The sequence below is a fragment of the Pollicipes pollicipes genome, unplaced genomic scaffold, assembly GCF_011947565.3.
Source record: "Pollicipes pollicipes isolate AB1234 unplaced genomic scaffold, Ppol_2.1 Scaffold_4002;HRSCAF=4701_pilon_pilon_pilon, whole genome shotgun sequence".
Lineage (NCBI taxonomy): Eukaryota > Metazoa > Arthropoda > Thecostraca > Pollicipedomorpha > Pollicipedidae > Pollicipes > Pollicipes pollicipes.
The window spans coordinates 42,306,696-42,318,522 of record NW_023596420.1 but is presented as its reverse complement, the minus strand read 5'-3'; the positions used below and the strand labels follow the sequence as shown (position 1 = coordinate 42,318,522).

The 11,827-nt window shown below is 56.6% G+C and overlaps 1 protein-coding gene across 1 annotated transcript; it reads left to right on the top strand.

The window, feature by feature from the left end:
* The first annotated feature begins 831 nt into the window (after positions 1–831).
* On the top strand, positions 832–10,237 carry LOC119094519 (kynurenine 3-monooxygenase-like). The gene is made up of 4 exons (XM_037217576.1): positions 832–977; positions 2,443–2,512; positions 5,328–5,518; positions 10,229–10,237. Exons 1-4 carry the CDS (start codon positions 903–905, stop codon positions 10,235–10,237), a joined length of 345 nt encoding a protein of 114 aa, XP_037073471.1. The 5' UTR covers positions 832–902.
* Positions 10,238–11,827: the final 1,590 nt, after the last annotated feature.

Sequence of the window (11,827 nt, the reverse complement as noted above, 5' to 3'; positions counted from 1 at the left end):
AGGGATCAGAGCTCACGCTAAGCAGTGCTTGTTGTGCGAACCCTGACCCCTACCACCCGATCGCGCAATTCCATGTCAAGGGCAGAATTTGGGTTCGAAAGCTTAACGTGCCGCAATGCTCGACACGGTCCGTCCTGCCCTCTGATGTCAACTGACCTTCAACGCGACCACTGCCACCGGCCGTAGGCCATACCTGTCGAGGGCAAACAGCGAGCGTCCTAAAGCGACTCGAACCCACCCCGCCACGGATGGGTGGATCGGAAGACAGGTGCTCTAACCAACTGAGCCACTGGGACGGACTAATTATAATATATTTGCATACGTGTATGAATTATTGTGTGCGCCTAGGTGTGAGTATGAATGTACAATCATGCGTATATTTGTGTCTCAGTCGACTCACTGACGATCTGGTTCACCCAACTGACTCCGACCGACAACACAACTCCAAACTTCGACTTCACCTTGACCCGTCCAAACGTCGGTTAATTCCGCAGTCGTTTCCGATCCGGGATCAGCCACATAAGGGTTTCGCGGTCCTTGCTGATTCCTCGCGCAACAACGAACAGTATCACACGTTTTTGCGTCTGGGCATCCCCGCATGTCAGCTTCGTCTCAGCTCGAAACTACAACAGCCGCAAGCCACCCAGCCTCGCTGTTGCTAGGCCCGCGGCTATAAATTTGCGACCCGCTGGCCGACCGCTCCTCGAGAACGATCGACCCAGCTTGGACCCTGTTACGCCGCACCGCCGCCAGGTGTCTCTGCCGGCCGTTGGCAACGCGTAGTGCCGGCCGCCGCGATCAGCTGATCGGCCGGGCGGCTGGCGCGGCCTCTGCCACCGGCCATTCGGTCTGTGACTGGGAACGCCGCTGGACGGTACGGCGGGGAAACGAGGCGCGCCGCCATGAACGGAGACGTGGGCAACAACAGGATCATCGCCTCGGGCGAGAAGAAGGTGGCGATCGTTGGCGGTGGACTGGTGAGTACCGGCGGCGGCGGCGGCGGCCGCGGCGCTGGGGGGCCGGTGTGACCTGGGAACCGGCCAGCCCCGGGTTTATCCAGCCATCTGACGTTCGAAATGGCGCTCCCCTGACCGTCCTTCTGCGAACCGTGCTGGCTGTTGGCCGGTCGTCAACGCGGTCCTCCTACGTGGCTGAAGGATCCTGGAGGCGTGGGAGGGGGGGTCTAATTGACCGATCGCCCACGCTGGGACCGGCCGCCGGTTGTGCAGCCCGCCATCCATGCTGCGGCAGGTACGGCGCGCCAGGGGCGACGCTGGAGGACACGGCTCTGGGGTGACGCGGTAGGAGGGAGAGGAGTGTGTGCTCAATGTACCGCTCTGGAGTGCTTCTGAGGAGGGGGAGGCGAGTGTGCTCGACGTACCGCTCTGGGGTAACGGGGGAGGAGGGAGAGGGGTGTGCTCATTGCATCGCTCTGTAGTGAGCTCGACACTCCGCTCTGGGGTGACAAAGGAGGAAGAGGAGGGAGTGCGCTCGACTCACCGCTCTGGGGTGACGCGGGAGGAAGGGGAGGGAGTGCGCTCGACTTACCGCTCTGGGGTGGCGCGGGAGGGAGTGGAGGGAGTGCGCTCGACTCACCGCTCTGGGGTGACGCGGGAGGACGGGGAGGGAGTGCGCTCGACTTACCGCTCTGGGGTGACGCGGGAGGAAGGGGAGGGAGTGCGCTCGACTCACCGCTCTGGGGTGACGCGGGAGGAAGGGGAGGGAGTGCGCTCGACTTACCGCTCTGGGGTGGCGCGGGAGGGAGTGGAGGGAGTGCGCTCGACTCACCGCTCTGGGGTGACGCGGGAGGACGGGGAGGGAGTGCGCTCGACTTACCGCTCTGGGGTGACGCGGGAGGAAGGGGAGGGAGTGCGCTCGACTCACCGCTCTGGGGTGACGCGGGAGGACGGGGAGGGAGTGGCTCAACTCACCGCTCTGGGGTGACGCGGGAGGACGGGGAAGGAGTGCGCTCGACTCACCGCTCTGGGGTGACGCGGGAGGACGGGGAGGGAGTGCGCTCGACTCACCGCTCTGGGGTGACGCGGGAGGACGGGGAGGGAGTGCGCTCGACTCACCGCTCTGGGGTGACGCGGGAGGACGGGGAGGGAGTGCGCTCGACTCACTGCTCTGGGGTGACGTGGGAGGAAGAGGAGGAGTGCGCTCGCCTCACCGCTCTGGGGTGACGTGGGAGGAAGAGGAGGAGTGCGCTCGGCTCACCGCTCTGGGGTGACGCGGGAGGAAGAGGAGGAGTGCGCTCGACTCACCGCTCTGGGGTGACGCGGGAGGGAGTGGAGGGAGTGCGCTCGACTCACCGCTCGGGGTGACGCGGGAGGACGGGGAGGGAGAGCGCTCGACTCACCGCTCTAGGGTGACGCGGGAGGAAGGGAAGGGAGTGCGCTCGACGTACCACTCTGAGGTGACGCTGGTTCTGTGGCCTGGCAGGTGGGAGCGCTGAATGCCTGCTATCTGGCACGGCACGGCGTGGAGGTACACCTGTATGAGTACAGAGATGGTACGTAACTCCCACGCGTGGATGTGTTGTATGTGCGGTCGGCAGTGAAGAACAGCATTGTTGTTGTTCTTGAAGAACAGCAATGTTGAACAACATTGTGCTCGTTTAGTACGCCTGTCATGTGTTGTATTATCCAACATGTTTGGTGTTACATAATTTATTGGGATGACACATAAATATATATTTTACAAAAACGTAAAATTATATCTTAAAATATAATTTAACGGTATTCATTTTTTTATATACATGCGCATATATATATATATATATATTATATATATATATATATATATATATATATATATATATATATATATATATATGATATCCAACTTTGCATCACACGTCAGAATAAGGTGTGCAAAATGGAGCAGGGCAGCCTTGGCCTGGTGCAGAGGAGATCCATCACCAGAATAATCCTGCCGTTTCGTAAGCATTGGCTGCATGCATATTATCGAGGTGCAGGACGAGTGGCACGCCTTACTTTTACTAAGCAGCACTGCGTCGCTGTTAAATAGAAATGCAATACATCAAAGCTATATTGCATTGCGACGTCATTGGGTTATAGGTGCCCTCATGAGCGGCAAGCGATTAGCACCAGCGTAACGCCAATTTCAGGTGACGAATAAATGAACAACTTCAAGAGGCCAGTGCCGTAACACAAACAACGAGGCATCCGTTAGCTAACTCAAACTCTTGTGAATGAACTTACAAAGACGAGACGCATGGCCCTAACCAGAACAGATTGTAGTCTGAAGTGGCTCCAGCTGCTGTAGTTCGTGTAGGCCTTGCTGCATGTTCGCGAGCATGGCAAATGCCTGGCCGCTATCTCATAAACATAACGTTACATGCGTCCGCCCGACTGCATTTGCTTCATCGCCTCTTAGCCGTGTCATCGAGTTGGGTGTCAATCGTCAATGTCGATGTCTGTGTCAATCAGCAAATAGTCAGCAGTCCAACGGTTAAAAGTTCACGCTTGGGTTTTGGTTCCTCGTGCCGTGCATCCGGCAGCACGCGATCACGCACCACTGGCGGGACACTGGGGTGGTGTCGGGACCGGGCACCCGAGCCCTCCGGGTAGCTGCTGGGTATCAGCTCCCCACCTAACGGGAGCTGCACATCAGATATGTGCATCCAGAGTGTTGAATGGCCTTGCCATCCATTGAGCACCGCCGACCGGTGGAGTTCTCGGAAAGCAGCGCCCCCTGGCGCCGGCGTCGCTCACCGTCGGGCGGCGGCGTCGCGTGTGGAGGCGGCCGCAGCGCGCCGGGCCGACTGCGCCCGAGCCGGTAACCCGAGCCGGCTGCCGGGGCGGCGGCGGCGAACCGGAGCCGGCCGCGGCCGCGTCGCGGTCGACGCGCTCCCACCGGGCGCCGACGCGCCGGCTTCGCTTACCGGCGAGACGACAGGGGAGCCGCCGCTGCGGCTCAGGTGGCCGGATCAGAAGCCGGCCGCGCGGGCGGCCGGCGGCGTGAGGCGCGGCAGCGGGGTCGGGCTGGCCCCGGCCTGGGGAGGCGATTAGGAGCGTGTCCTCGCCTTCGGCTGGTGTGGAAATTAAGCCACCGGTGACGATGGTGGGGAGGGATCACGCTCGGTACGGACAGGTGCCGTGCATTGTGTGAGTGCGGTGAGATCAGGACCTCACCCAGGTACGCGGCGGGATACCCCCACGGGGCGGCTGTTGGGACCCTCGTTCCGGATGGTGGGACCGTCATGGGACGGGTGGTCAAGCTGTGACTCACCACAGGCGGCCGTGAGGGGCAGGTCCCCTGCCACGCAGGTGTAAGCGTCGGACACACCTGGTCAGATTTTAGAGATCAGATCTACGCGATGCATTTTTTTCATGACTAACGGCCGTTGCCTTGGATCGGTTTGAGGATATTACAACTACCGTCCGGTACGAATTCAGCAGGCATGAAATCGACGCACGCCTGGAAGGGTATCACACGAAAACATGCCACCATCTGTCGAGACCGGACGTTCGTAAGCGGCTCAGACCCAGGCCCGGAACCGATCGGGATCAGACGATCCAGCCGGCGGATTCCGGGCCGGCCAGGGCGCGTGGTCTTGCTCCCGGCCGTCTCCAAGGCCCTGGCGGGGCACGTCAGCACGCGTGCGTGTGGCCGCTGTCGGCCTGGTCCATTAGGAATACGGCCGCTGTCGGACCCCCAAGGCCGGCGCCGATGAAGCGTGGCAGCGTATCTTGGGTGGTAAACAAGCTCACGGCATGCCTGTGAGCTGACTTGTCAGTTTTTGCGTGTGATATGATCAAGGCAGTTCACTGCAGCTGGTGGTTATGTTTGAGCTCGCGTTAATGATCGGAAGATCATTTTTGTTTTCGGTTTCTTGCAGCGTATTATATTCCGAACTGCCATGGTCAACATCTGCAGGCCATGGAATTTTCGGTTATTTCTGGCCATGGAAAAAAATGCCAAAATCGTGCCTGTCTTGGGGCATGTTGGTCTGCCCCCGGCGCATGCTTCACTCGTGTCTGTGCGGCCGAGCCAAGTTCGCTAGACCTTACCTGTGGGCACCGTGGCTCGTTCACCACCGCAGCACCTTGATTCATTCCCTTATGTTGTTTCGCACGCGCCGTCTTGACTTAAACTGTACTCTGCTGCCGTTCCTCTTGCAACTCAGCACTAAGTTTAAGCACTGTTTAACAGCACTAAGCGCTGTTAAACGAAGCTCCTCGTGGCGGCCGGCTGCGGCTGCTGCGGCTCTGAGCACCGTCGTGGCCAGCTGCGTGCGAGCCTGGCCTGTCGATCCCAGCCATCCCTCGACGCACCGACAGCGGTGTCTTCCGCGCCGGCAGACATCCGCCAGATGGAGCACGTGGCGGGGCGCAGCATCAACCTGGCGCTGAGCTTCCGCGGCCGCAGCGCGCTCGCCCGGGTCGGTCTGGAGCAGAAGGTCATCGAGCAGCACGGCATCCCGATGTACGGACGGATGATCCATAACCCGGACGGCAGCCGACGCTCCATCCCCTACGGCAAGGCGGACCAGGTCAGTGGCGGCCGAGGGCGGGTCAGAGGCCGGGCTGGGTCAGATGAGGGGAGGGCGAGGCGGACCAGGTCAGTGGCGGCCGAGGGCGGGTCGGAGGCCGGGCTGGGTCAGATGAGGGGAGGGCGAGGCGGACCAGGTCAGTGGCGGCCGAGGGCGGGTCAGAGGCCGGGCTGGGTCAGATGAGGGAGGGCAATGTGGGCAAGGCCAGGCCGGCGGGGAGGCAGGGTTAGTCACGACAGGTCGGCAGTTCGGTCGTTCCAGTTCGGTCCAGGCTTGTCTGCGGTGGCTGGGACCAGGACCCAGTTTCATAAATGAAAGTTACCTCCGACCCCTGGCGGGCTAAAGTAATTTCGGCGTAGCTTCCTACTTCCCTTGCGGGTTTTACAAACCGGCATCACCGCTCCGAAAAGGATCGTAAAATGTCGAGGCTGAAGTAATTTCCCCGGCACGCCCGTTCCTTGTCAATGACAACCATATTTGTGGCGGGCAAGCGCCCCTGGCGGCGGTTATCCTTCTAGGTACTTCGGCGAATTATCGATGAAAAGCGCCCATGCTCAACACTTACCCCCCCCCCCTTTCTTCGGCTGTTTTTGGACCCGGAACGAGCGCGATAAGTCAGGATAGGTTGAGGTAGGCGCTGTTGCCGAGGATGAGAGTGCCGGCCGCTGGCCCTCCGTTCTCAAAGCTGCAGCAGTTGAAATAACGACATACAGTTGACACAAACAGTGCAGCCATGACTGGCGCTCTTTTGCATTTTTTTACCGCCAGTCGACTTGGGATGTTTGATCACCATTCTCTATAGAATGACCACTTTGCTTAGCACATGATGGCAACACGCAATGATGCGTATAAGGAAGCATGTAAGACAGCGTCATAGCTGATGGCATGCTTAAACCAAAAGCTTGCAATTAAGTTGCGTCAGCACGTGACGTTTAAATATGTATGAGCTAATCGCAAGCATCGTTTCTTCACAAAAGCACGTCATTTACAACTCGATCGCGCCAGACGTCCGCGAAACAGGGGCGTCATGGACATGGCCGGTCTCGTGGGCCGGGAGGGCGAGCACCTCACTGTCCGGTCCGGCGGCGACCATCACGTTAAGGCTCGTTTGCCCTTTGCGGTTCGTATACCGGTCGACTTTATCGGTTGCCACGAGGAAGTTCACGTGCGTCCCATCTCCGCACCCTGAAATAAATATCCGGAAGCATGAGATTCCTTTCTGAATGCAGAACGGAGCGGAGAGCTTCACCCAAACTAGAGGACAAAACTGTAGAATTACACGTGCATTGTTTGGCGACCAATCGCAACAAATGCCTTCGAATTAACGTCACGATTATGAGGTGTGGAGCGCTACTTGACGGTGTGCGTGATGGGTGAACGTGACGATTAGGGCTATCCAAGGCGTGATAGGTGTAGGGCCGTCGTGCGGATGTGTTTCTTTGGCAGCAGGCCACTTGCCTGCAACAGCCAGAAGGCCCTGCCTACGGAAAAAATTTTATCTGGGCTTTTTGGAGCTTTTGTCCAGTCGGGCACGCCACGGCGCCAGCTAGTCGAGCCTGTATTGCCGCGCTTGCACGATGGATGACGTGGCATGCAGTCGTCTTCGGCAGTCTAAAGGCCGTCAGCCACAAGCAAATAAACCCGGCCGGATACAAAGAACCTGAAATTAAGGTCCCACTACATTTTTATGTTTCCAAACATTCTTCGCATAGCCTGCGACGTAGTAAACAAACCACATGTCTTGTTGGTTATTACACGTGGCATTCCTTTCCAATAGCGTCAGATTTCCTCGCTACTGCCACATGTTGCGGGTGCAATGCGATGAGTGCACTACACGCAGCATAAACGAGATGACGTATTGACGTCCGGCTGATGGTGCCAACAGTACCAGCCATGGATATGGTACATCATATTCATCATACATCATATCATGCCTATCTATGACCAATGCTTATTACAATTACCTCATACATAACTATCAATCTGCCTTCACATGTGGCAGAATTACTTTCACATCATTCACCTGAGCACGGTGAGCAGCTGTTCGCACGGTGCTAGTGCACGGTGCCGCCGGGCGAGGTGGGCTAAATCAGGGCCGATTTAACCTATCAGATCACGGCAGAGATCTGAAAACAGTTCCTGGAAGCATGGGGGGGGATTACGAGCATTGGCGTGTGATGTAAAGACAAAAAAGTATGCGAGTGTAAGGCTGGAGGGCTCGTTTTAAGAACAACAAGCTGTTACGCCTCTGATATATGCTGCAGATCCTCGCACTCCGCCAGTCGTCATGATATTTATGTGTAGGTAAAATGAAAATCATCTTTCCATTTGACATCAACTTAGCCGGCACAACGGCAATGCCAAAGCAAATGACCAAAACACTCGTCATGTAGCTACGGTGTCGGGAAGACCAGGCGGTTTGAAACCCATGCTTGTTCATATAGAAAACGTAGGACAGTCACCACCATCAGAGATGCAAGTAAAATAAACGTATTTTCCGGAATGATCTAGACATTTCCCACGTATGTTCATCCGTTCGAAAAACGTCTTACGCCTCTGCTCTTGATTTTGCGCTGGCTCTTCTATGACCACAGCTGTTCATTTTACCACGATGCAGGGCATCTTTTTATTTTACTTCACTTTCGACGTAAAATTTTACTCAGCGGCCAAATCAGTTGCGTTTATGAAACCTGGCGGGTGCTTGCTGAAGTGTGTAGAAGAATCCTACCCCGCTTGCTCCTGTGAATAGTAAAATTCGATGTTGAAGTAAATAATTGCTTTTACACTAGGCAACCTGACACGAAGTAAAAACTTGGACAGCTACTCCCTACGCCAGAACTGTGCGCCATGCTCTCTTAACGCAATTGGTTACAGGTCGATTTGTGTATCAGGTTACACAAGGTCAGACACTCGCATAGGAGCAAACCACTTTATGTCCCCATGACTGGTCACGTAAGGTCAACTTGTGTGCTCATCAATCCACACCTGATGCGTCCCGTATGTCGCGTCGCATCAGGTTTTTTGTATAATGTTTGCATCAGGTCACACCAGGTCAGTTCCATTCAGCGCTTGTGACGTCACAGGATCTGGCATGGCTGGTCAACCATTCCGGGGCTCAGGTTTGGCTTTCAGACTGCGCTGCATCGCGCCAGGAGTCGTTACCAGGCAGATCTCCACACACCTTTTTGCACCGTTGCACCACTGCACATACACATCTATATACACCTTTGTGCATCCCCATACACCTTTTTGCACCGTTGCAGCTGTATGTTCAATCGCTGCTGGAATGGCGGCCCGGTTCGAACCCGGTCGGATCGTATCGTGCTCTAGGTCACAGGGCGCCTGATCGGCTGAAGCTGTCCAAACCCCAGCCGAACAAATTGTTGAGGTGATGGATTGAGGAAAGGCGCATAAAAAGTGCGAAATACTCGTGCGCGCTAACAGTGGTATTGGTCACGCATGTATCTGTGCATTTGGCTCCGATCCTGTGACGGCCTGCGTCGCCGTGGTATTCCGTCCTTCCGTGTATTTGGTTGGTGGCTGGCCTATCAAACCCCCACGATTGAAAGCACTTGAAGTGGAAAACGACAGCCTTACGGAATTAGCTGAAGGCTGGAAGCCGAATCGAACGGAAACAATGGAGATAAAATGCAAACAGATCCTACGCAAACCTCTTTGTAAGCGATATACATAAGGTTACATGGTCCGCTGGCGCCGGCGGACTTCATCGGTCTTGGCCGGCGAGGGATCCCGCCCGGGTCCCATTCAGCCGCCACCACGTGGTGCTACCGCGCCGCCGGGTCACGCGGGCTGACATTTGCACGAGCTCGCTTGCATGACCTGTTGAAGGCTTACCGTTCCATACGCCCCCCGATTCCGGCCGGATAAGCGCGCTCGTGTTCGGCGCCTGCGCGCCGTCGGCCAGCACCCCTCCGGCGTTTGCTCCCGTTCGGCAGTAGCCGTGCCCGTGTGAGGTCACTGCGCGGCCAGTGGGGACTGACCGGGCCGCCAACCAGCCGCTGGCAGGGCGGTACGTCAGCGGGCCAGAGGTCCTCACCGGAAGGGGTTTGTTTTGCCGAAGTCGTTCCCAACGTCCTATTGCCTGATTAGTAACGTCGCTAATCCATGCGGCCCTTTCCACCCAGCTGTGTACTATTTTGAACGCTTTCTGAGCGATCAAGGAGGTTGAACGATTCAGTTCTTAACACCTAACTTTACTCCTTTTGCCTCAATGATCTTTAAAAGTACAATTCATTGTAGTTTGGCAAAAATGGCATACTATTTTATAATCTTCCTTCTGTAATATTTATGACATGCCCCGAAGTGTCTTCCCGACATTTCTTGGGGCTCGCACATATTCTCGTGATCTTGAGCTTCCCAAACACATCCCATCGTCCCAGGCTCTGTGACCTGAATCGGTGTGGGGCGTGGGGAGCAATGGTCACCACTCACCAACAGACCCGGAGGCTCTCGGGAACGCCACTGCAACGCCACACAAGACCATGCACATTGTAAATAGGGGCATACCTTGCGCCCTGTTACGTATATAAACCATGCGGGGCTGTGTTGTGAGACGGTACAGCCGCACCCACAAGGCCCATCACGCCAGATGACCCTTATATCCACACCGTGGCGCAACGTGTACGCCTGTCACGAGCAATTAGACAAACCTCACTGCGCGCCCGCAATGTGTTTATGTGTTGGCGGCAGGGGGCGTGACCGCGGTGGTGGTAAAGGGTCGGGGGCGTGGCCGGATGGCAGGCGCCGCCGCACGCATCCTGCACCCTGTCCACGCTCCGCCGCGGGCCAGCCGGCGACGCACCGAGCTGGAGGGGGCGGGGCGAAGCGCCAGCCCGCGGCCGCCGCAGGCGCCACACGTGGGCGACCCGCTCCACCAATCAGCGGCCGCGCGCAGTGGGCGGGCCCGGGGGCGGGTCGGCCGCCGGCGGTCTGACACCGCCGCCTGGTGAGCGGGGTTGTCCCTGGGGTGACCGCGCGAGGTCGCGCCCGGACCGGTGACGTGGCGGCCGGAGCAGGGCACGGCCGGCCAAGGGCCTTGTGTTTACCGCCCGCGACAGTGCCAGACAGCCTGTTTGCTTACGTTCGCGGGACGGCTGGCTGTGGCGGAACACTGGGCGGTCGCTGCGACACATGGTGAAACGCAGCCGCCGCTGCATTGGCTGCTGGCGCACCGAGGCACGCTTGTTTATAAGCCGCTCACATTGCTTCCACAGTCGCGCCAGAACGCACGCTGCAAACAGGGCAGAGCAGTAACATCACCGCTGCGCGCGGAGGCACCCTATTGTGGTCACCAGTCCCGGGTCCGAGCTGAGATGAGGTGGACAAACATGGACTATCATGATCTTATCATACATTCGGGTTCCGCTTACATCGGACCTTATCAATCACATCAAATAGTCCCATTGTCATAACGTTGAGACACGATATATCTCTCGACCCATTAGGTTTGGTGATTGATTGATCGGCCCGTGATTTATTGCAAAGCCCGGCGGATCTGCGCAGACGTCTTTGAATGGGCTGTCGTCGGCGCAGTCTTGGTGTTCCGGTACACCAATCAGCGGCCGCGCATGGTGGGCGGGCCGGTGGAGGACATATTTAGGCATGTTCGTAAATGCATATCAAGGGTACGTCTTTAGCGGCGTAGTTTCGCAAAAGAAGTTTAAATGTAAGTGTCAAATGCCCCACAAGACATTACATATACATATCTATTTATGGGTAATATATATATATATATATATATATATATATATATATATATATATATAATAGCTTGAGTGTTCCGGGGAGGGGGGCAAACTGATGTCGACGCTGAATGCCAATTATGAAAATGATGTTCACAATAACTAACTATTTACTCAATGCACGCAAAAAGAACGCTTAAAACCCAATTCTGCATCGTTCGGCCTCACGTTTCCAAAAGTGATAAACAGAACCAACACAAATGCAATGATCTACGACTAACTTCGGCTGGCGTATGGCCGCCGGCCGACGCCGGTTCAGGGAGAGCACACCTGCCATTCGGAGGGAAACTTCGTGGCCCGTTCTTGCCGCTTGTCCAGTCCAAGGCCATCAGCTTTCCTCTCGTAGTGTGTGGGCTGTGTGAGAACGTGCCACTCGGTCTGACATGAGAGCGATGCACCCAGTCTCACGAGATGAGTTTAAGTTATAGTCAGCTGACGTCCAGACGGCTCTGGCGCCGCTGCCATTGGGAGATGTTTCGTATGACCCCCCACGTCGATGTGATGACAACTGCTCGACTATTTGTGACGTTATAAGAAAGCAGTCCTC

Bases quoted from the DNA above. Each gene is read 5' to 3' on its own strand.
- LOC119094519 (XM_037217576.1), top strand. From the start codon at position 903: ATGAACGGAGACGTGGGCAACAACAGGATCATCGCCTCGGGCGAGAAG. The intron at 978-2,442 runs GTGAGTACCGGC...GTGGCCTGGCAG, and splicing joins CGATCGTTGGCGGTGGACTG to GTGGGAGCGCTGAATGCCTG. The intron at 2,513-5,327 runs GTACGTAACTCC...CCGCGCCGGCAG, and splicing joins CCTGTATGAGTACAGAGATG to ACATCCGCCAGATGGAGCAC.